At 45.7% G+C, this 23,997-nt stretch overlaps 1 protein-coding gene across 6 annotated transcripts in view; it reads left to right on the top strand.

Annotated features, from left to right (window-relative positions):
• The window catches only part of nid2a (nidogen 2a (osteonidogen)), a 113,210-nt gene that overhangs the window by 83,542 nt on the left and 5,671 nt on the right, over window positions 1-23,997 (top strand). For 5 of the 6 annotated variants that reach the window (XM_036962900.1, XM_021584308.2, XM_021584306.2 and 2 more), the window contains 7 exons: window positions 340-579; window positions 13,857-14,096; window positions 14,467-14,703; window positions 17,058-17,288; window positions 17,567-17,736; window positions 18,005-18,134; window positions 18,745-18,916. In XM_036962900.1, the coding sequence (XP_036818795.1) occupies window positions 340-579; window positions 13,857-14,096; window positions 14,467-14,703; window positions 17,058-17,288; window positions 17,567-17,736; window positions 18,005-18,134; window positions 18,745-18,916 (1,420 nt within the window). The remainder of the gene's footprint in view (window positions 1-339; window positions 580-13,856; window positions 14,097-14,466; window positions 14,704-17,057; window positions 17,289-17,566; window positions 17,737-18,004; window positions 18,135-18,744; window positions 18,917-23,997) is intronic. The other variant, XM_036962901.1, reaches the window with a different exon arrangement.

The following is a 23,997-nucleotide window of genomic DNA, read 5'->3' as shown; positions in this document are numbered from 1 at the left end:
GGATGGATATAGGTCTGTAACAGTTTGGGTCTAGGGTGTCACCCCCTTTAAAGAGGGGGATGACCGTGGCAGCTTTCCAATCTTTAGGGATCTCGGACGATACGAAAGAGGTTGAACAGGCTGGTAATAGGGGTTGCAACAATGGCGGCGGATTGTTTTGGAAAGAGAGGGTCCAGATTGTCTAGCCCAGCTGATTTGTACGGGTCCAGGTTTTGCAGCTCTTTCGGAACATCTGCTGTCTGGATTTAGGTGAAGCGGAAGCTGGGGAGGCTTGGGCGAATAGCAATGTGTGATTGGGTTGATCAGTTCCCTAGTTTAACCCCTTACCTGTCTCTACAGATCTTCCTGAGAGGGCCAAGACTCACTGTGAGCAGCATAAAGACAGTGTCCAGACGATCAGTCCTGAGGGGTACCCTATCCCGGGGGTCTTTGTGCCTGAGTGCGATGAGCAGGGTCAATACAGAGCCCTGCAGTGCCACGGTTCTACAGGACATTGCTGGTGTGTGGACAGCAGGGGGCAGGAGAGAGCAGGGACCAGGAAAGGACCTGGCACTAGCCAGCCTAACTGTGATGAAAAAGGTAGGAGTTGTAACTTTAATGACCCAATCCACTCATTTTTATGTGTCTTTCACACAGACACACATTTGATGGCCTTACAGGAGTAGCATCCCACACTGACACCAATGCTGCAAATTCAGGGAGAAGACCGACTGGGACATTTCTCGTCGATCGCCAAACATTTCTGTAAAAAACCCAACGATAAAGCCTGTGTTCCTATTTTTTTTTTAATTAGTCTCGGCTGTTGGTGGTAGGTGCAGCCAATTCAGCTGTTGCCATTTAATGTGTCTGAAGGTACAAACTCTGCCTTCCCGGTGAGCCTGGAGAGGAAATCAAGTGCACTATTCCATTGCTGGCCAATCAGATTGCTTAGATGACCGAGTCTGCATTAACGTAGCAGGCATAAAAGAAAGCTACGGCAAAATTGATACTGTGAGATTTCAAAACGTTTAAAACCATGACTAGAGAGAGACTGTCAACGAATACAGCAAAGAGCTGCTGTTTTTATGAGTGAGTTCATGTTTAAGTTCTTACTCAGCACAGTCACTACTTTGTATTCAAAACTTTTATAAGCCAATAAATGCGCATTCTTCCTATTTCCACTCAACGCTACAACAAGCAGTGCGGCAGTAATGAATGAGAAGGTAAGTGTAGCTATAGGCTTGCGTTGTTGTTATTATTAACGGCTTGGGTCTTTTTTAATATCAAGGAATATTTCACTTTCTTTGTTCATAGGAGTAACAACATGAATTTGTGCATGAGGCAGAAATAATGCGGTGCGACTCGAGTTTTCGCCATCAGCTGGAAGACTGTGTCCCTTTTTGGTCAGTGAAGGAAAGGGAGAGCTGAGGGATGTTGAGAGACGGACCCTCAGTCTGCTGCTCTCGCCCTCCGCTGAGACAGACCATCAGTAGCAGGCACCATCAGCCCAGTAAAATAAAAAGCAAATTATTTAAAAGTATTGTGAGCGGACCAAGTAATTGGGCGTCACTCTAAAGCGGGAAGGTGGAATAAACGAGTCAGGAGTAAGTTTTCTTGATTGAACACAGTTCTCTATTGAGGGCATTGGGTCAACACAAACACTCCAACGTAATCAATGAAAATCTTCCAAGGAAAAACATACATCTTCTTCTCCAGATGAAACAAGAACATAATAGGATTATCTTTAAACTACAACAAAAAGTCACGGGCTTGTCACCGTCTTAGTGGTTCTTCCTGGATAGCTCCTCTCTCTCGGTGGCCATCTTCCAGAGATCGTTTCCCCCTCTCTGCTGGTTCCATTCTCTCTCTTATAGGGGAAGGAGAGTATGTCATTAGTACCGTCAGCTGTGCTTAATTGCCTCTGGTTACCTTGTCTCCCATGCCTTGTTGGGCTACTATCCATGAGCCCAGCCTGCCCTCTGGTGGTCCTTCCACATACCTTCCCCCCCAGGACCGAACCGTAGGGTCGGGCGCCAGACGCACCGTCTTGGTCGCGTCGGGACAGCGCGTCTGCATTCCCGTTCCTCGATCCGGCCCTGTGGATGACATGGAAAGAGAACGGTTGTAAAGACAAAAACCATCTGGCTATTCTGTTGTTATTGTTTCTCTTACCAACCATCCACGTGAGGGGCGCATGGTCAGTAACTAATGCAAACCTCCGACCCAGTAGGTAGTACCGGAGGTAATCGAGGGCCCACTTGATGGCTAAGGCCTCTTTCTCTACGGTCGCATACCTCTGTTCCCGATCGCTGAGCTTCCTACTAATGAAGAGAATCGGCTTCTCTTCTTCACCTTTACCCTGAGCTAGTACGGCCCCGAGCCCTGTATCCGAGGCGTCGACCTGCACAATGAACTCTTGTGAGAAGTCCGGAGCCTGTAGAACGGGATCAGAACACAGGCCATCTTTTAGCAATTGAAAGGCCTCTTCCGTCTCGTCTTTCCACTCTACCTGGTTTGGCAGGTTTTTCCTGATGAGGTTTGTGAGGGGGTTGGCAATGGTTGCGTATCCCGGGATAAAACGGCGATAATATCCTGTCATCCCTAAGAAGGCCCGAACGTCTCGCTTGGTCCGGGGTCGAGGCCAGTCACGAATGGCCCTTGTCTTCTCTGCCTGTGGGCGTATTTTCCCATTCCCCACGGTGTACCCCAGGTATTCCGCTTCGGACAGGCCCAGGCAGCATTTATTTGGATTGGCTGTCAACCCTGTGGCTTCCAAACTCACGAGCACCGCCCGTAATCGCAGGAGGTGACTATCCCAGTCCTCGCTGTGGATGACCACATCGTCTATGTACGCCGCTGCATACTCTTGATGGGGCCGTAGAATGGCATCCATGAGGCGTTGGAAAGTTGCAGCGGCACCGTGCAGTCCGAAGGGCATCCTCACATACTGGAAAAGCCCTCCTGGGGTGGCGAAGGCAGTCTTTGGGCGATCCTCCGGAGCCACCGGCACTTGCCAATATCCCTTCGTCAAATCCAGGGTAGTGATGAACTTGGCCTTTCCTAAGCGCTCCAAGAGTTCATCCACGCGGGGCATGGGATACGCATCGAATGTAGAGATGGCATTCACGCCCCTAAAGTCGTTGCAGAGTCTCATACTACCATCGGATTTGGGGACCAGGACTATGGGACTGGACCACTCACTCGTCGAGGGCTCGATCACGCCCATCCTCAACATTTCCCTCACCTCTTTCTTAGCGATGACTCGGCGAGCCTCAGGAATCCTGTAAGGGCGGATATGCACCTTCTTGCCGGGTTCAGTGTGGATATGGTGGAACAGGACATCTGTTTGTCCTGGGAATGGAGAGAATATTCGACCGAAGTTCATAATCAGCTTGTCTAGCTGTCTTGACTGCTCCGGTAGGAGAGTTTGGCCACGGCGCACCTGTGGTAGAGCCTCCTCTTTTCCTTTGCCCTCCAGGGCCATCAAAGCCACCTCCTCCTCTCGTCCATGGTACGTCTTCAGCAGGTTTATGTGATAGAGTTGGACCTTCTTCCTCCTGTCAGGTTGCTTGATGAGGTAATTGACCGGTGAGACCCTTTTCATTACCTCGTAGGGCCCCCTCCACTGCGCCAGAAAGCGATGTTCGGCCGTGGGCACAAGCACCATCACTTTCTCTCCCACGGTGAACTCACGGGGGGGTCGCGGACTTATCATAGGCCCGGCCTTGGAACCTTTGGGCCTTCTCCATATGCTCCTTGACTATGGGCCACACTGCGGACAGGCGGTCTCTCATCAGGGTAACGTGCTCTATTGTGGATCGAAAGGGGCATGGTTGGGTCTCCCAGGTCTCCTTGGCTAAGTCGAGGATTCCTCGACAGGGTCTGCCATAGAGCAATTCAAACGGAGAGAATCCAGTGGATGCCTGGGGTACTTCTCGCAGGGCAAACATTAAGTGTGGGAGAAGCATGTCCCAGTTTTTCCCGTCTCGGGACACCACTCTTCTCAACATGCTTCTAATCGTTTTGTTCAAGCGTTCACACAACCCGTCTGTTTGAGGGTGGAATATGCTTGTACGTATCTGTTGAACCTGATATAACCGACACAAGTCCTTCATCAACCGGGACATGAACGGGGTTCCTTGATCGGTTAAGATAGTCTTGGGGAGGCCCACACGAGAGAACATCAGGAATAACTCCTTGGCAATTCCCTTTGACGACATGTTACGCAGGGGTATGGCCTCCGGGAACTTGGTAGCGTAATCTATAACCACTAGGATGTACTCGTGTCCTCTGGCGGATTTTGGGAGGGGTCCTACGAGGTCCATAGCTATGCGTTCAAAGGGAGTCTCTATGATGGGGAGAGGAATCAAAGGGTTACGTAGGTGTGGCCGTGGGGCTGTACGTTGACATTGATCACACGTCCTACAATACCTGGCCACATCCCGGGTGACCCGGGGCCAATAGAATCTCTGCATGATTCTGTCAATAGTCTTGTCTCGTGCCAGGTGTCCTCCTAGGACGTGGGAATGGGCTAACTGTAGAACTGTATCCCTGTATGGCCTAGGCACCATTAGTAATTCCTGGTTTTCCCCCCTTCGTCGTACGACCCAGTATAAGAGACCCCGCCTGATTGCATAGTAAGGAAGAGGGGGCTCACCTGATCCGTCGACGTTCCTCCCGTCGATCACCTTCACCTTCCTCATGGCCTCCCTTAGGTCTGGGTCTCTATGCTGCGAGGTGCCGAACTGTCCCTTTAATTCCTGGGGCAGGTCGACCTCGGTAGAGGGATGTGGAGGATGTTCCACATCCCCATCAGGGGTGACCGAGGAGAATCCCTTCCAGGTTCCCTCCTCGGATGGAGCTTCAAATATATCCCTTAGCGCCTGGTTGCTCCTTTCTTCCTGCGTTGTGTATAACCCTTCACCTGTGTCTTCATCGGTGGTTTCCTGGAATATCTGTCGTAAACGTTGGGTCGCTATTTCTTCCTCTGCTGCAGAGGACGAGGACGCGGCTACGTCTCCTTGTAGGACTACTACCTCGGGCTTGGATTTTCTCTTCTTTCCTGTCCCTCTTCTTCCCGTACATAACGTCATCTGCCGAAGCTCCTTATATAGGGGACAGTCTCTCCCGATCAATAATGGCACCTTCAGCTGGGGCACTTTCCCTGCCCTGACTGTACACCTTCCTTTTGGAGTGAGAATAGGCAGATTCACAGTGGGGTAATAGTGGGTGTCTCCATGGATACAGGATACGGCTACTTTGTCTGGTAGCAGTGCTGCGGAGGTCACCATCCGCTCCACTACTAACGTAACCATACTTCCCGAGTCGAGAATAGCTACCACATCTTGTCCTTCGACTCGCACCGGAATCTCTGAGGCTGGGGCTATCTCTGTTAACCAACAGTGTTGATCCTGCCCCCTCAAAACGGGATGTGTGGGGATAGGCAGTGATGACTCCGTGACCATGGGCTCATCCTTGCTAGGACATTGTGGGGCATAATGGTTGGGAGACTGACATTTATAACACCGAACCTGCTGTGTGGTGGCTGACTTCTCCCACCTCCGGGGGGGGTTTGGACGTTTCGGCGGCGGGCGCGCCGGGATGAGTCGTGGTACGGGATTGGAAGACTCCTTCCGTTCCTCCTTGTCACTTTTTAACAACTCCCCTGTAGACCGATATGTTTCTACCGCCTGGGCTATGTCGTCGGCTGACAACGGGTTGGCTTGCCCCACAACCCTTTTTAAGTCACTGGGTAATTCTCTCAATATCTTGTCCACTACGAGAGTCTCTATCACATGTCCTACTCCCTTTCCAGGTTCTAGCCACTGTTTCGTCAGTCGTATTAATGCGAAGATCTGGGCACGGACGGGTTGATCAGCTGTATAGGTCCATTGATGGAATTTTACAGCCCTATCTCTGGCAGTCAGTTGGTACCGGGACAGGATCTCGGTTTTTAGTCGCCCATAGTCCACAGCTTCGCGGGAATCCAGGTCAAATTAGGCTTCCTGAGCCACCCCGGTCAAAAGAGGGGCTAATGCGCTCGCCCATTCTGTGGGCGGCCACTCTTCCAAGGTGGCCGTCCTTTCGAAGGTCATGAGAAAGGCCTCAATATCATCCTCCTTGGAGAGACGAGGTAAGATGGCGTGAGCAGCCGCTCTTGGCTTAACTCTAGGTTCTTCTCGTCGGCTCAGCTGTTGTTGCAGGAGTTCTATGGTTGTGTGCTGTGCCGTGATCAATTGTTGTAGTAGGGCGTTATCCATCGTTCTTGAAGGGTTCCTCCGGGTCTACTGGAAGAATCTTGATTTACTCACTTATCCTTGTGTCACTCGTCCACCTAGTGCCCGCATCCTCCACCAATGTGAGCGGACCAAGTAATTGGTCATCACTCTAAAGCGGGAAGGTGGAATAAACGAGTCAGGAGTAAGTTTTCTTGATTGAACACAGTTCTCTATTGAGGGCATTGGGTCAACACAAACACTCCAACGTAATCAATGAAAATCTTCCAAGGAAAAACATACATCTTCTTCTCCAGATGAAACAAGAACATAATAGGATTATCTTTAAACTACAACAAAAAGTCACGGGCTTGTCACCGTCTTAGTGGTTCTTCCTGGATAGCTCCTCTCTCTCGGTGGCCATCTTCCAGAGATAGTTTCCCCCTCTCTGCTGGTTCCATTCTCTCTCTTATAGGGGAAGGAGAGTATGTCATTAGTACCGTCAGCTGTGCTTAATTGCCTCTGGTTACCTTGTCTCCCATGCCTTGTTGGGCTACTATCCATGAGCCCTGCCTGCCCTCTGGTGGTCCTTCCACAGTATGCTCACTCAGCTGTGCATCAATGGATCTACAACAATGGATCTATTACCGGTGTGATCATATAGCCTACCTCAAATTTTGAAATATAATTTTTTTTAAATGTCCTGAACAACAATGAATTGGCAGATAAATTCAAGCAAAGCCAGTATGCGGCGATAATGTATTGTGCCTATAGCTTACTGCAGAAACCTCATTGCTACAGTACTGTTTTTAATTGGTTATTGTTGCATAGGCTTACATTTTTTAAGTCATGTTAATAAAAAAATCACCGGTAGATCTCGGTGTGCATTTTGACTCAGAAAGTGATCCTGACTCAGAAAAGGTTGGTGACCACTGGACTAGGCCTACTAACCTTAGCAACAAAAAAAAGAAACGTCCCTTTTTCAGGACCCTGTCTTTCAAAGATAATTGGTAAAAATCCAAATACCAACAATTAATGAACATGCACCTGTGGAACAGTCGTTAAGACACTAACAGCTTACAGAAAGTAGGCAATTAAGGTCACAGTTATGAAAACTTAGGACACTAAAGAGGCCTTTCTACTGAAAAACACCAAAGAAAGATGCCCAGGGTCCCTGCTCATCTGCGTGAACGTGCCTTAGGCATGCTGCAATGAGGCATGAGTTCTGCAGATGTGGCCAGGGCAATAATTGCAATGTCTGTACTATGAGATGGCTAAGACAGTGCTACAGGGAGACAGGACGGACAGCAGATCGTCCTTGCAGTGGCAGACCAGGTGTAACAACACCTGCACCGGATCAGAACATCCGAACATCACATCTGCGGGACAGGTACAGGATGGCAACAACAACTGCCCGAGTTACACCAGGAACGCACAATCCCTCCATCAGTGCTCAGACTGTCCGCAATAGGCTGAGAGAGGCTGGACTGAGGGCTTGTAGGCCTGTTGTAAGGCAGGTCCTCACCAGACAACACCGGCAACAACGTCTCCTATGGGCACAAACCCACCGTCGCTGGACCAGACAGGACTGGCAAAAAGTGCTCTTCACTGACGATTCGCGGTTTTGTCTCACCAGGGGTGATGGTCGGATTTACGTTTATCGTCAAAGGAATGAGCGTTACACCGAGGCCTGTACTCTGGAGCGGGATCGATTTGGAGGTAGAGGGTCCGTCATGGTCTGGGGCGATGTGTCACAGCATCATCGGACTGAGCTTGTTGTCATTGCAGGCAATCTCAACGCTGTACGTTACAGGGAAGACATCCTCCTCCCTCATGTGGTACCCTTCCTGCAGGCTCATCCTGACATGACCCTCCAGCATGACAGAGTGCCCGGATCTCAATCCCATTGAGCACAAATGGGACCTGTTGGGTCAGAGGGTGAGGGCTAGGGCCATTTCCCCCAGATGTCCGGGAACTTGCAGGTGCCTTGGTGGAAGAGTGGGGTAACATCTCACAGCAATAACTGGCAAATCTGGTGCAGTCCATGAGGAGGAGATGCACTGCAGTACTTAATGCAGCTGGTGGCCACACCAGATACTGACTGTTACTTTTGATTTTGACCCCTCCTTTGTTCAGGGACACATTATTATTCCATTTCTGTTATTCACATGTCTGTGGAACCTGTTCAGTTTGTCTCAGTTGTTGAGTCTTGTGTTCATACAAATAGTATTTACACATGTTGAGTTTGCTGAAAATAAACACAGTTGACAGTGAGAGGACTTTTCTTTTTTGCTGAGTTTATATTTACTTCTCAACTTTCCTAATATTAAGCATATTGTTTATCTTTACAACAGGAGTCTAGCCTACCTGGCTGGCATGAAAATGAACTACAGGAAAAGCATCCTCCATTCGCTATTTAAGTGCATAGATCTATTTTTTTCCGCTTCCCGGTTTCGAGACAGGTGCATGATAATGGTCCATTCTAAATTTCACACATATTATTTAGTATATGTAAAGACAAGATTAAATCAAGAATAGTGTGATTGGTGACAATATTAGCCTATATTATCACTTGTGAATGATGCCCAGCATAAGTAACTGCCTTTTTTATGTTGAATCATAGTCACACACCTCATGTAGCCTATCCAAATCAAATCAAATTGATTTATATAGCCCTTCGTACATCAGCTGATATCTCAAAGTGCTGTACAGAACCCCAGCCTAAAACCCCAAACAGCAATCAATGCAGGTGTAGAAGCACAGTGGCTAGGAAAAACTCCCTAGAAAGGCCAAAACCTAGGAAGAAACCTAGAGAGGAACCAGGCTATGTGGGGTGGCCAGTCCTCTTCTGGCTGTGCCGGGTGGAGATTATAACAGAACATGGCCAAGATGTTCAAATGTTCATAAATGACCAGCATGGTCGAATAATAATAAGGAAGAACAGTTGAAACTGGAGCAGCAGCACGGCCAGGTGGACTGGGGACAGCAAGGAGTCATCATGTCAGGTAGTCCTGGGGCATGGTCCTAGGGCTCAGGTCCTCCGAGAGAGAGAAAGAAAGAGAGAATTAGAGAAAGCACACTTAAATTCACACAGGACACCGAATAGGACAGGAGAAGTACTCCAGATATAACAAACTGACCCTAGCCCCCCGACACATAAACTACTGCAGCATAAATACTGGAGGCTGAGACAGGAGGGGTCAGGAGACACTGTGGCCCCATCCGAGGACACCTCCGGACAGGGCCAAACAGGAAGGATATAACCCCACCCACTTTGCCAAAGCACAGCCCCCACACCACTAGAGGGATATCTTCAACCACCAACTTACCATCCTGAGACAAGGCTGAGTATAGCCCACAAAGATCTCCGCCATGGCACAACCCAAGGGGGGGCGCCAACCCAGACAGGGACGGCATGAGAGAGCCCCAGTAAGCCAGTGACTCAGCCCCTGTAATAGGGCTAGAGGCAGAGAATCCCAGTGGAAAGAGGGGAACCGGCCAGGCAGAGACAGCAAGGGCGGTTCGTTGCTCCAGAGCCTTTCCGTTCACCTTCCCACTCCTGGGCCAGACTACACTCAATCATATGACCCACTGAAGAGATGAGTCTTCAGTAAAGACTTAAAGGTTGAGACCAAGTTTGCGTCTCTGACATGGGTAGGCAGACCGTTCCATAAAAATGAAGCTCTATAGGAGAAAGCCCTGCCTCCAGCTGTTTGCTTAGAAATTCTAGGGACAATTAGGAGGCCTGCGTCTTGTGACCGTAGCGTACGTGTAGGTATGTACGGCAGGACCAAATCAGAGAGATAGGTAGGAGCAAGCCCATGTAATGCTTTGTAGGTTAGCAGTAAAACCTTGAAATCAGCCCTTGCTTTGACAGGAAGCCAGTGTAGGGAGGCTAGCACTGGAGTAATATGATCAAATTTTTTGGTTCTAGTCAGGATTCTAGCAGCCGTATTTAGCACTAACTGAAGTTTATTTAGTGCTTTGTCTGGGTAGCCGGAAAGTAGAGCAATGCAGTAGTCTAACCTAGAAGTGACAAAAGCATGGATACATTTTTCTGCATCATTTTTGGACAGAAAGTTTCTGATTTTTGCAATGTTACGTAGATGGCAAAAAGCTGTCCTTGAAATGGTCTTGATATGTGCTTCAAAAGAGAGATCAGGGTCCAGAGTAACGCCGAGGTCCTTCACAGTTTTATTTGAGACGACTGTACAACCATTAAGATTAATTGTCAGATTCAACAGAAGATCTCTTTGTTTCTTGGGACCTAGAACAAGCATCTCTGTTTTGTCCGAATGTAAAAGTAGAAAGTTTGCAGCCATCCACTTCCTTATGTCTGAAACACATGCTTCTAGCGAGGGCAATTTTGGGGCTTCACCATGTTTCATTGAAATGTGCAGCTGTGTGTCATCCGCATAGCAGTGAAAGTTAACATTATGTTTTCGAATGACATCCCCAAGAGGTAAAATATATTGTGAAAACAATAGTGGTCCTAAAATGGAACCTTGAGGAACACCGAAATTTACAGTTGATTTGTCAGAGGACAAACCATTCACAGAGACAAACTGATATCTTTCCGACAGATAAGATCTAAACCAGGCCAGAACTTGTCCGTGTAGACCAATTTGGGTTTCCAATCTCTCCAAAAGAATGTGGTGATCGATGGTATCAAAAGCAGCACTAAGGTCTAGGAGCACGAGGACAGATGCAGAGCCTCGGTCCGATGCCATTAAAATGTAATTTACCACCTTCACAAGTGCAGTCTCAGTGCTATGATGGGGTCTAAAACCAGACTGAAGCATTTCATATACATTGTTTGTCTTCAGGAAGGCAGTGAGTTGCTGCGCAACAGCCTTTTCTAAAATTTTTGAGAGGAATGGAAGATTCCATATAGGCCGATAGTTTTTTATATTTTCTGGGTCAAGGTTTGGCTTTTTCAAGAGAGGCTTTATTACTGCCACTTTTAGTGAGTTTGGTACACATCCGGTGGATAGAGAGCCGTTTATTATGTTCAACATAGGAGGGCCAAGCACAGGAAGCAGCTCTTTCAGTAGTTTAGTTGGAATAGGGTCCAGTATGCAGCTTGAAGGTTTAGAGGCCATGATTATTTTCATCATTGTGTCAAGAGATATAGTACTAAAACACTTGAGCGTCTCTCTTGATCCTATAGGAGCAGATAGGCCTATATATGTTTTGATAAGGTTTGTATCACAACTAAAGTGGCCAAATAACTTCTTAATTAAAATGTAAGCACATTAATCCGCTTTACAAGGGGTTTATAGCATAACTGGCATTCATAAGCAGCGCATGAGTTTCAAGTTTTGGGAAGATAATTGTAATGTATACTCAGGGAGAAAAAGGTGAAGATTCATGAGCAGAGCGTGGCAGATGTTTATTAAGCCTTCACAGAAGTCAGGAATCGTGGTCACAGACCATGGTCAAACTGGTAGGCAGTCAAAAACAAAAAATACCTCACAACCATACAAACAGAAAGAACTGAACTAAATAGGGAGCTGATGAGACCAGGTGAGAAACGAACACAGGTGAAATCAATGAACAAAAATGAAAGACAGGGCTACGTTCCAGAACACAAAGAAACAGGGCTACGTTCAAGATCACAAAGAAAAAGACCACATGGTTAACTAAGAAAAGAAAAGCAGAACCATACAATAATTTTCACCATAAAAATGCACCTTTATAATAAAAGCATTACATGTATTTGATTATAGCCTACTGTCATGTGTGCATTGCTGCGCTTATAATGTGAAGAAATAGCCTAATAGTTTATCAACATTTTAAGCTAAACTTTCTGATCTGTTGCGTCAGCCACATTGCGTGAGAACCTTTTTTAATGGTTGTATTAATTTGGGATTTATTGCACCCCATAACTGTCCCAGACTATGTTTGGAATATTTATTTCTCGCACAGTATAGGCCAACTTTTGTACTACGGGGGATAGTCGATTGACATAGGCTAGTGCTTTTTCTGTTTGTCAGGCCTACTCATCTTGAGTTGGCTGATGAATAGTAAATGGGGACAGTTCTTCTAATATCTTCAATATGCACCTCAGAATTGGATAAGAACGCGGGCAGTTGCGTCCCCGATGTGTCTGTCTTCACTTGTAGCCTGTGAGAAAGACTCGATCACGTGACGAAGAGACATGTGAGTGAGAGGCGCTTCGGATTGCACAGCACACTCAGGGAGAATGGCACAATGCAGCAATCAGGACCGCAGAAGGCATGGATGTCACCATTAAATTCAAGGCATTTTCAAGTGCTTGTCAAATTGTGATTGAGAGACTTTTGGAGTACAGCCTTCGCAAAAAACAAAGCTGAGCTCATGCCTTTCAAGCAACTTTTTTCGAATCATCATTAGAGTTTCATTATGCTGCCTTACATGCTGACCAGACCACTTGTCCATGTGCGCCATCGCACGCTTGTTGATTTTGTCCACCCACACCAGACGTGATCAAGACTCACAGGTTGAAGTATAAAAACAAACTCTGAACCAACTTTATTAATTTGGGGACAGGTCGAAAAGCATCAAACATTTATGACAATTTAGCCAGATAACTTGCAGTTGCTAGCTAATTTGTCCTAGGATATAAACATTGGGTTGTTATTTTACCTGAAATGCACAAGTTCCTCTACTCTGACAATTAATCCACAGATAAAAGGGTAAACCGAGTTTGTTTCTAGTAATCTCTCCTACTGTAGGCTTCTTCATCTTTGGACTTTATATGGCGGTTCGCAACCAACTTTAAAGTGCATTACCACCACCAACTGGGCTGGATTGTGGACCTCAGATCATCTTTCAATCACCCACGTGGGTAAATGCTCCTAAAAACCAATGAGGAGATGGGAGAGGTGGGACTTGCAGTGCGTCAAGCATCACAAATAGAACCAAGTCCTATTTTAGCGCATGACTACGCAGACGGTCGTTGACGCATGCGAGCAGTGTGGGTGCAGTGATTGAATAATATGTATGTGTACATTTATTTTGCAACGCTTGCGCACGCGACGCCATCGGTGTGGTCAGCATGTTACAATGTTTTAAAAATCAAAACATATAGCCCAATGTTTGTAGAACAACTAAAGTTACGTTTATAACTCTAAATTAAGCATTTCTTTGTTAACCGCTCAACACAGAATGTGCGCAATCACACACATCGTTTGGAGAGCATATTTATATTTTATTCAGTTTTGTTTGATTGTATTCTTCATACTATAAAATAATGCCACTGAATTATAAGTAAATCTTGTCTGCTAAATTAACTAGTGTAGCCCACAGCCATTTGGCATAGCTACATCAGGACCTAACATAAGGACAACTCAGAGTATGGTATTCTTTTCTTCTGAAATAGACTACATTTTCTTCATATCATGCTTCTTTAGACCTGTCTAAAATAAATAATGGATGTATTCAACTTTTTAGAAACCATGAGATGTTAAATGTGTTTATGTTAATTAACGGTCAATTACCGTGAGACTGACAGTTATTTGCCATGACCAGTCGGGAAAAAAATAGGTTATTCCAGCATTACTTTTGTTACGAATTGCATGTGGAGATACATTTAGTAAAAAAAACAACTGAAAAAGCCTAAATACATAAAAACAATAGTTTAAACTGTGACCTGGTTTAACCCCTTACCTGTCTCTACAGATCGTCCTGAGAGGCCCAAGACTCACTGTGAGCAGCATAAAGACAGTGTCCAGACGACCAGTCCTGAGGGGTATCCTATCCTGGGGGTCTTTGTGCCTGAGTGCGATGAGCAGGGTCAATACAGAGCCCTACAGTGCCACGGTTCTACAGGATACTGCTGGTGTGTGGACAGCAGGGGGCAGGAGAGGGCAGGGACCAGGAAAGGACCCGGCACTGGCCAGCCTAACTGTGATGTACCAGGTGAGTTTAATGTTAAACACATTACGGATAATAACAGTAACATCCATGTTGTCTCTGTAATATCGTCTGTAAAGGGTACTTGTTTTTTCAGAATAACTAACTATAACCAGTGGGAAAAACTGTTTACAATAAAGTCCTTATGACGACTTTTATGATGTCATGGTCAGGTTGTATACTGGTTGTAATCTGGTAATAACAACCAAAAGATGTCTTGATGTTGTCATGAAATAGCCATCTTTACCTGGACATAAGCGTCTAGTTGGTTGTAATCTAGTTATATGACATTGTGTCAACCAGAAAAACAATATCCACCAGACAACGACGTCATTAAGATGGCATGTGCCTAATAACCCCGTACCTGCCTCTACAGATCACCCTGAGAGGCCCAAGACTCATTGTGAACACCAGAGAGACAGTCTGCAGACAACCAGTCCTGAGGGGAATGTTGACGGGGCCTTTGTACCTCAGTGTGATGAGCAAGGTCAATACAGAGCCCTGCAGTGCCACGGTGCTACAGGACACTGCTGGTGTGTGGACAGCAGGGGGCAGGAGAGGGCAGGGACCAGGAAACCACCCGGTACTTCGCAACCTAACTGTGATGAACCAGGTGAGATGAGTTCACATGTGTTGTGCATACATTTGACGTACACACAACACACCTGTATACACTAATACACATGCATAAACACTACCAATTGCAAGACCACACACACACCCACCTAGAGGTTCATGCTGCAATGCAATCTGCCTCATGTGGCCAGCTTAGACACACATAAGATATTTTCTTAAGGTTTAGAATTAATGCCAGGCAGCAGGCACTGTTGCTATCTAATACAGCTAAACAAAATGGAATCGTTAAAAGTTTAGGCACCAATAATGTGATACGCCCTGTAAAGGCCCAGCTCAGCTCCTCATTGCGTATGAGTAATCACTTTCATTTGAATCGAGTAAATGGTGCCAAGTCATGCTGTCAGGTCTATATTGTTAGGGGGAGGAGGTAGGTCAGTGATGTGGTTCGCCCATGGTTTTCCTGCCAAACCACTGCTTCTTCTACACTGTGCCCAATGTGTGCTCTTCTCTCCCACGTCACAAAAAAACATATTTTTTGTGTCCGTGTAGGAGTCTTGAGTTGGAAAGAATTGAACATTCGGTCATGTTTTTTTAACAGTTTCAGAGATAACAAAAAAAATTACTTAGCCGTTTAACCTAAAGTGGTATGTTTTAAGTGCTCCTGAAAGCATGTTATCAAGGTGGATTTGATAAAGTAAACACTTGGAAATCTGTAAGAATGTTTACAAGTGGGTAGGTGACAGGGCAGGGGGTGAGTGTGTGTGCGTGCAGGTGTGCATGTGTGTGAAAGAGACTGATAAGTGTGTAAGGGGTTGGACATACCACGCTGGAGTGTGTATGTGTACATGCACGTGCATGCATTTGTGAACGAGACTGAGTGTCTGTGTCTGTGTTTGTGAGTATGTGTGTACATGTAGTAGAGGAGAGACAGGAACGTGACCAGGAGGATTGATTTGATTTCTTGCCCTTACACGCCCCCCACCTTCTCCTGTCCCAGACCTGTAAACGCTTGCGGGGTCAGCTCACTTCTCATCACTATCAGCTGGAATGCTTATCCACTACCCGTAATACAACTAAAGGGTCACAGAGTCCACAGCCATTGGACGGCCCTTAAAAAGGCAATGGGGGATTTCTACCTGAGTCATAATAGCGTTTCACAATGTAAATGTATGCATTACTTATGAAGCACAACACTTAACTCTGGCTATTTACACATTCCTGACCAGAGTTGTGTATAATGTTGTCTCGTCTTCAGAGACTGACTTTTCACAAAGTGAGCTAGGTAGGTTAGTCATACAGCATACATGGACAAGCGTAGCCCTAGATTTAATAAGATCAAGCATTAACTGGTGATAGCAGACACCCACATAGCAGATGATTTGGGGTGTCGGAGGTGGAACTGCGTTGGTGAGCAGCTGCTCTTGCGATCATTGTCACTAAGCCACAGGCGTTAGAAGTTCAGAACGAGAAAGTGTAGAATATATAGAAATAATTATGCTCAAATTGAAAAATAATTTAAGAAAATAATGAGGATTTCTATAATCTTAATCGAGATGTCCCACCTTCACACTGTCAAAAAACAATGCTTGGCTAAAGCGGATCTGATTGAACCGAGCCCATAGTCTTTAGAGCTCACATTGCGTCAAACCTTAGTCTGTTTTTCTTATTAGTTTGCTTTTTATTGTCAGGGTGTTTATTTAGATTTTGAAGTGGAACTGTTGACTGTGCATGCAGTCAGATTCACTGCAAGTGTTGACAGCTTACTTAGTCATAGAAAGGACCCTGCGAAAGAAGAGTGTACGAACCATCCACATACTTTGAAGCTTTGGTCATAATTCAATGATCAATTGGTGTCCTGATGTGATAATTGACATTTTAGTCATTGAGTAGTAGTGAGTTCATACATTGTCAGGATTTTTTCGTACTGGTCCCCCGTGGGAATCGAATCCACAACCATGGGGTTGCAAGTGCCTTGCTCTCCCAACTGAGCCACACGGGACCCTTGGTGCAGGACGACAGAACGAATTACTTTCAGTGACACTTTATTTGGCTAGTCCCCTAAAGATGATCCATAGATGCTCGCACTATCAGCAAACTATCAACTGCAACTCTGTTGATATGCAACTGCTTGCCAGGGTTACAGTTAGGTTTAAGGTTAGGGAAAGGGTTAAGATCAGGGTAAGAGTTAGGGTTAAGTTTAGGTTAAGGGTTAAGGTTAGGGTTTGTAGTAGTTAGTTAGTTGAACACTTACTGAACATCTATAAACCATCTATTTGGGATTAGTCAAATAAAGTTAATTAATTCAGGAAAAAAATACCTGAGTTTCTCCTAGCCCTGTACGTATATGACCCATGTGCCATCTCCCTCTGCCCCCCTCTCCCTCTCTCTCAGCGGTTGTGCCCCCCACCCAGCGGCCGGAGACGGTGTGCGAGCGATGGCGGGCCAGCCTGGTGGACCACTACGGGGGCCTGCCCAGGCCCCACCACTACCTGCCCCAGTGCGACCCCCAGGGGCAGTTCAACCCCATCCAGTGCTACGGCGACAGCAGCTACTGTTGGTGTGTGGACCGGGACGGCCGCGAGGTGGCCGGGACGCGCTCGCACGACGTGGTCAAGCCTGCCTGTGAGTGACGTTACTGACGCTGCTGGTCATCTTTTCACATTTTCAAGTTTGTACTGTAGGATTAAATGTCGAATGCTAATCTGTGACATGTATCTTAAACTGTATAAACATTTGTTGATGTTAACTTGAGGTTTGGGAGGAACATTTGAATTATGATAATGTGAGGTATCCTTTAGTTAATTAGTTATCTACACAGGTAGGTTCATTAACGTCTAATACAGTATATCTGTCAGTGTTTTATCCAGACTTTCTTCCTTCTTCTCACCCACCCTCTACAGGTGTCCCCACTGTAGCCCCTCCCACCATGCACCCTCTGCCTCGCCCTGATGTGACCCCGCCCCCCTCAGGCACCTCCCTCCTGTATGCCCAGGGACAGCAGATTGGGGCACTGCCTCTCAATGGCACACTCATGGACTCGGAGCGCTCCTCTACACTATTGGCTCTGCATGTAAGGAAGAATACTAGGCTACTCCATGCTAGTCCTTACAAGAGCTTAATGTAGAGTTTGTACTATTGAACAGCTAGGAATATCTCATTGTATGTCAACCATTCACAATTTCTTAGTGTTCTTTCTAGGCATTGTGTGAAGTTCACGGCACTCACCACTGTATTTGTAGATCCATATAGTTTTGTGTCACGTGTTCTGATCGTGGCTAAGGTACAACCTGTGTTGAACTGGTAGACAGTAAGTGTAAAATGTATGTGTCTCTCCACAGGGCTCCATTGTGGTGGGCATCGACTATGACTGCAGGGAGAAGAAGGTGTACTGGACCGACCTGGCAGGCAGGACCATCAACAGAGCAAGACTGGAGCCTGGGGCCGAGCCTGAGACTCTCATCAACACAGGTACACTTACACCAGGGTTGCCATTATGAAAATGTGGCACCGAACATTTTACATTATTATTTAGGCTAATAATATAACTCAATCACTGTTCGGAAAAAAGACTGTTCAATGCATGGCTGCGTATAGCGTAGAGGCCTGGGCTATAGGCTGTATCAGATATGTTTCTTCTTTCATTGCACGGGAAAAACACGTTTCATGCAATTCTACTTTGTATGACTGGAGACATAAGCAGAATCTTTTTTTAACATGAAAAATGAGAGAGATCAATAAAAGCGTCTACCTTTCCTATGAGAAGGGGAGACACAAATAGAATACGTCCAGCTAGAGGAAGAAATGATTGTCCAAAAACAGAACTTTTAAGAGGCACTGAACCAACAATGATATTTGCTGTATTTGCTGCGCTCGCTCACTGTCTAAATTGTGCACGCTGCCTTTCCTTCTGACTGTAGGTAATGCGATTTAAAACAATCCCAAACATATTTTTTTAAGGCTAATGATGCTATGTGGCCAAAATCATGCTTTAGTAGCCTATTTTGAATTTTCTTATATTTCAGGTATTTACTACAGTATGTTCAACTGAATAACCTTTATGACTGTCCATTGTCCGTAGGTCTAACCAGTCCAGAGGGCTTGGCGGTGGACGTGGTGCGCAGAGCCATGTTCTGGGTGGATAGCACGCCGGACAAGATCGAACGTGCTAACCTGGACGGCAGCGGGAGACAGACTCTCTTTGACACTGACATGGTCAACCCCCGTGCTATCATAGTGGACTCTTCCACTGGGTAAGGTTGAGGTTTAAAGTGGGTCATGTCAAAATCTCTCACAGTGGTGTGTACATTAACACATAAATACCTAATGTAATAAAGAAAGCGTACTTGCACATTAATGTGCGCTCCCAATAGTTTAGGTGTTACACTATATTAGTCAAGTCAGCACATCTACTATTCTCACTTTTTTGCTCTAGAATAAAACATAACTTTTTGAGAACATACAGTAAATGTACCGGTTGGTTTTCTACATAGGCGTGACTATCGGCCATGGCTGTCTTATGTTCCGAGTTCAGTTACTGCGCCACTGCTTTCACAACATCTCTGACCAAAAGGAGACTTTCCCGAAAGTCATAAACTGTTCCGTGGAAAGGCGTTTGACGAGCTAGGGTGACTGGAAGAAATCAAAGCAGAACTGGAGGTGGATTGTTTCTAACTACCACACTAATCTAAGTTTGCATCCCAAATGGCACCCTATTCTCTATATATTGCACTACTGTTGTTTAGGGTCCTTGTGAAAAGTAGTGCACTATGTAGGGAATAGGGAGCAATTTGGGACACTGACTCACGTTAGTGAGACAAGGACGGCCTCGGGAGAACCTAAGGTCAAGGCTCACAGGTTTTTCTGGGTAATCTCACTCTGACCTCATCAGCTCCAAAACCCAGCCTCACTAAGATAACTCTTCTGAGGCAAGAATTGTACTTCAGGTGGTCCCTTAGGAGCAGGCTACCCTACCCTGTCAGATCCAGGTTGTGTGCATGTGTGTGCCTTTAAGTGAGTGTATGTCTTTACCTTAGTGTGTGATTTTTGTTGTTGACATCTATGATTGTGTGTGTGTGTGTGTGTGTGTGTGTGTGTGTGTGTGTGTGTGTGTGTGTGTGTGTAGGTATGCTTTTGCATCAGCATGTGTGTGTTTCATTTGAGTCGGGGCATTTCCCTTCTCCTTTAATTAATAGCCACGTTAATTAGGCTTAGTTTCCTGTGGCCCGGCTGTCTTCCTGTGATGTGCTTACTAACAATACACTCTCTGCACATCAACAGTCATGGGGGGGGGGGGGGGGGGGGGGGACAGAAGAAGGCTGGGGCTACGTCCAAAATGGCACCCTATTTCCCATATAGTGTACTACTTTTGACCAGGTTCCATAGGGCTCCAGATATTAGGTATACTCAGTGTATACCCCCCTTTTGCACTCAGAAATGCTTCAATTCATTAGGGCATGGACTCTACAAGGTGTCGAAAGTGTTCCACAGGGATGCTGGCCGATGTTGACTCGAAATCTTCCCACAGTTGTGTCAATAGTCTGGATGTCCTTTGGGTGGTGGACCATTCTTGATACACATGGGAAACTGTTGAGCGTGAAAAACCCAGCAACGTTGCGGTTCTTGACACAAACCGGTGAGCCTCGCACCTATTCTCATACCCTGTTCAAAGGTACTTCAATCTTTTGTCTTGCCCATTCACCTTCTGAATGGCACACATACACAATCCATGTCTCAATTGTCTCGAGGCGTAAATATCCTTCTTTAACCTGTATCCACCCCTTCATCTACACTGATTTGAAGTGGATTTAACAAGTGACATCAATAAGGGATCATAGCTTTCACCTGAATTCACCTGGTCAGTTTATGTCATGGAAAGAACAGGTATCCTTAATGTTTTGTACACTCAGTGTATAGGGAATAAGGTGCCATTGGGGACCTACCCTGAGGTTGACAGCGGATGGAGACAACTGATGAAGGAGAAGGCAAAAGAGGGATAGAAAGAGACAGATTGAAGCAGAGACAGAAACAGGGAAATAGAGAGGGAGGTAGATAAATTAGTTGAGATAGGAACTGAAGGGAAAAATCAAGATATCTAAACTGTCCCTGTCTCTCCCAATCTCTTTCTTTCTCTATCGCAATTCAATTCTAAATGCTTTATTAGCATGACGAAAGTATACACTATATATACAGAAGTATGTGGACACCCCTTAGTGGATTCGACGATTTCAATCACGCCTGTTGTTTACAGGTGTATAAAATTGAGCACACAGCCAACAATCTCCATAGACAAATATTGGCACTAGAATGGCCTTACTGAAGAGCTCAGTGCCTTTCAACATGGCTCCGTCCTAGGATGCCACCTTTCCAACAAGTCAGTTCGTCAAATTTCTGCCCTGATAGAGCTGCCACAGTCAACTATAAGTACTATTATTGTGAAGAGTAAATGTCTAGGAGCAATAATGGCTCAGCCACGAAGTGGTAGCCCACACAAGCTCACAGAACGGGACAGTCGAATGCTAAAGCGCGTAGCACGTAAAAATCGTCTGTCCTCGGTTGCAACGTTCACTACCGAGTTCCAGGCTGTCTTTGAAAGCAACGTTAGCACAATAACTGTTCGCCAGGAGCATTATGAAATGGGTTTCCATGGCCGAGCAGCCGCACACAAGCCTAAGATCACCATGCGCAATGCCAAGTGTCGGCTGGAGTGGTGTAAAACTCTCCGCCATTGGAGTTAGTTCCAGTGAAGGGAAATCTTAACGTTACAGCATACAATGACATTCTAGACGATTCTGTGGTTCCAATTTTGTGGCAACAGTTTGGGGAAGGTCCTTTCCTATTTCAGCATGACAATGCCACCGTGCACAAAGTGAGGTCCATAAGAAGTGGTTTATCGAGATTGGCGTGGAAGAACTTGACTGGCCTGCAGAGAGCCCTGACCTCAGCCGCATCGAACACCTTTGGGATGAATTGGAATGCCAACTGTGAGCCAGGCCTAATTGCCCCACATCAGTGCCCGACCTCACTAATACTCTTTTGGCTGAATGGAAGCAAGTCCCCGCAGCAATGTTCCAATATTTAGTTGAAAGCCTTTTCAGAAGAGTGGAGCAAATGGGGAATCAACTCCATGTTATTAAAGCCCATGATTTTGGAATGAGATGTTCGAAGAGCAGGTATCCACATACTTTTGGTATAGTACATAGTTGTATTGCGAAACTGACAGGAGGAAAACAGGAGATTGGTCCATAGGGCAAGAGCCTTTCTGGCTCGTACAAGGCTTACTTACTTACTAATTGCCAAAGCAACCACTCTCTCCTTCCCCCTCTCTCTCTCCCCCTCCCTCTAAGGAACCACACATTCTGAGCCTGTCTGTCTATCTAAGCCCCACTCCACATCTGGAGGAACTCCTGGCCCGCTCTGCTCGGCCCACAAGATCAGCAATCAGCACAGCTACAAGTGCACGAGTGTGTGTGTACTGTGTGTGAGTGTGTGAGTGAGTGAGAAATGGGTTTTGTGTATGTGTATTTATATATAGGCTTGTGTGTTTGTTTCGGCAAAATGTATGCGTGTGTTTGCGTGTGTGTTTTTTTTAATGTTTGCCATACATTCAATTTGGGTTTATATCTGGTAGAGGAATTGGCTGTGAGTGGGTGCACATGTCTGTCCAGCCTCAGGAATCAAAAAGCACATGGTTAATCATGAAGCCCAATCATGCGAAGCAAAATTACACTGAAGTCACGTCCAAAGACCTGGCCTTTTCCCAAATACAATGTTCGCTCTGGAGTAACTCAAGCGTTCTTCTTTTATTATTTATACTGAACAAAAATATAAACGCCACATGTCGGTCCCATGTTTCATGAGCCAAAATAAAATATCCACAAATTTTTCCATACACAGAAAAAGCTTATTTCTCTCAAATATTGTGCACAATTTTTGCACATTTTTGTTAGTGAGCATTTCTCCTTTGCCAAGATAACTTAAGTGACTTAAGCACATTTTTACTCCTGAACTTATGTAGGCTTGCCATAACAAAGGGGTTGAATACTTTTTGACTCATTACATTTCCGCTTATTATTATTAATTTGTAAACATTTCTAAAAACATAATTCCACTTTGACATTATGGGGTATTGTGTGTAGTCCAATGACACACAATCTCAACTTAATCAATAAAAAATTCAGGCTGTAATTAAGCAAAATGTGGAAAAAGTCAAAGGGTGTGAACTTTCTGAAGGCACTGTATATACAGTGGGGCAAAAAAGTATTTAGTCAGCCACCAATTGTGCAAGTTCTCCCAGTTAAAAAGATGAGAGGCCTGTAATTTTCATAATAGGTACACTTCAAATATGAAAGAAAAAATGAGAAAAAAAATCCAGAAAATCACATTGTAGGATTTTTAATGAATTTATTTGCAAATTATGGTGGAAAATAAGTATTTGGTCAATAACAAAAGTTTATCTCAATACTTTGACAGAGATCAAACATTTTCTGTAAGTCTTCACAAGTTTTTCACACACTGTTGCTGGTATTTTGGCCCATTCCTCCATGCAGATCTCCTCTAGAGCAGTGATGTTTTTGGGGCTGTTGCTGGGCAACACGGACTTTCAACTCCCTCCAAAGATTTTCTATGGGGTTGAGATCTGGAGACTGGCTAGGCCCCTCCAGGACCTTGAAATGCTTCTTACGAAGCCACTCCTTCGTTGCCCGAGCGGTGTGTTTGGGATCATTGTCATGCTAAAAGACCCAGCCACGTTTCATCTTCAATGCCCTTGCTGTTGGAAGGAGGTTTTCACTCAAAATCTCACAATACATGGCCCCGTTCATTCTTTCCTTTACACGGATCAGTCGTCCTGGTCCCTTTGCAGAAAAACAGCCCCAAAGCATGATGTTTCCACCCCCATGCTTCACAGTAAGTAGTGTTATTTGGATGCAACTCAGCATTCTTTGTTCTCCAAACACGACGAGTTGAGTTTTTACCAAAAAGTTATATTTTGGTTTCATCTGACCATATGACATTCTCCCAATCTTCTTCTGGATCATTCAAATGCTCTCTAGCAAACTTCAGACGGGCCTGGACATGTACTGGCTTAAGCAGGGGGACATGTCTGGCACTGCAGGATTTGAGTCCCTGGCGGCGTAGTGTGTTACTGATGGTAGGATTTGTTACTTTGAACCCAGCTCTCTGCAGGTCATTCACTAGGTCCCCCCGTGTGGTTCTGGGATTTTTGCTCACAGTTCTTGTGATCATTTTGACCCCACGGGGTGAGATCTTGCGTGGAGCCCCAGATTGAGGGAGATTATCAGTGGTCTTGTATGTCTTCCATTTCCTAATAATT

The sequence above is a fragment of the Oncorhynchus mykiss genome, chromosome 25, assembly GCF_013265735.2.
Source record: "Oncorhynchus mykiss isolate Arlee chromosome 25, USDA_OmykA_1.1, whole genome shotgun sequence".
In the NCBI taxonomy this organism is placed as follows: Eukaryota; Metazoa; Chordata; class Actinopteri; order Salmoniformes; family Salmonidae; genus Oncorhynchus; species Oncorhynchus mykiss.
This window is presented reverse-complemented; position numbering and strand designations above follow the sequence as displayed.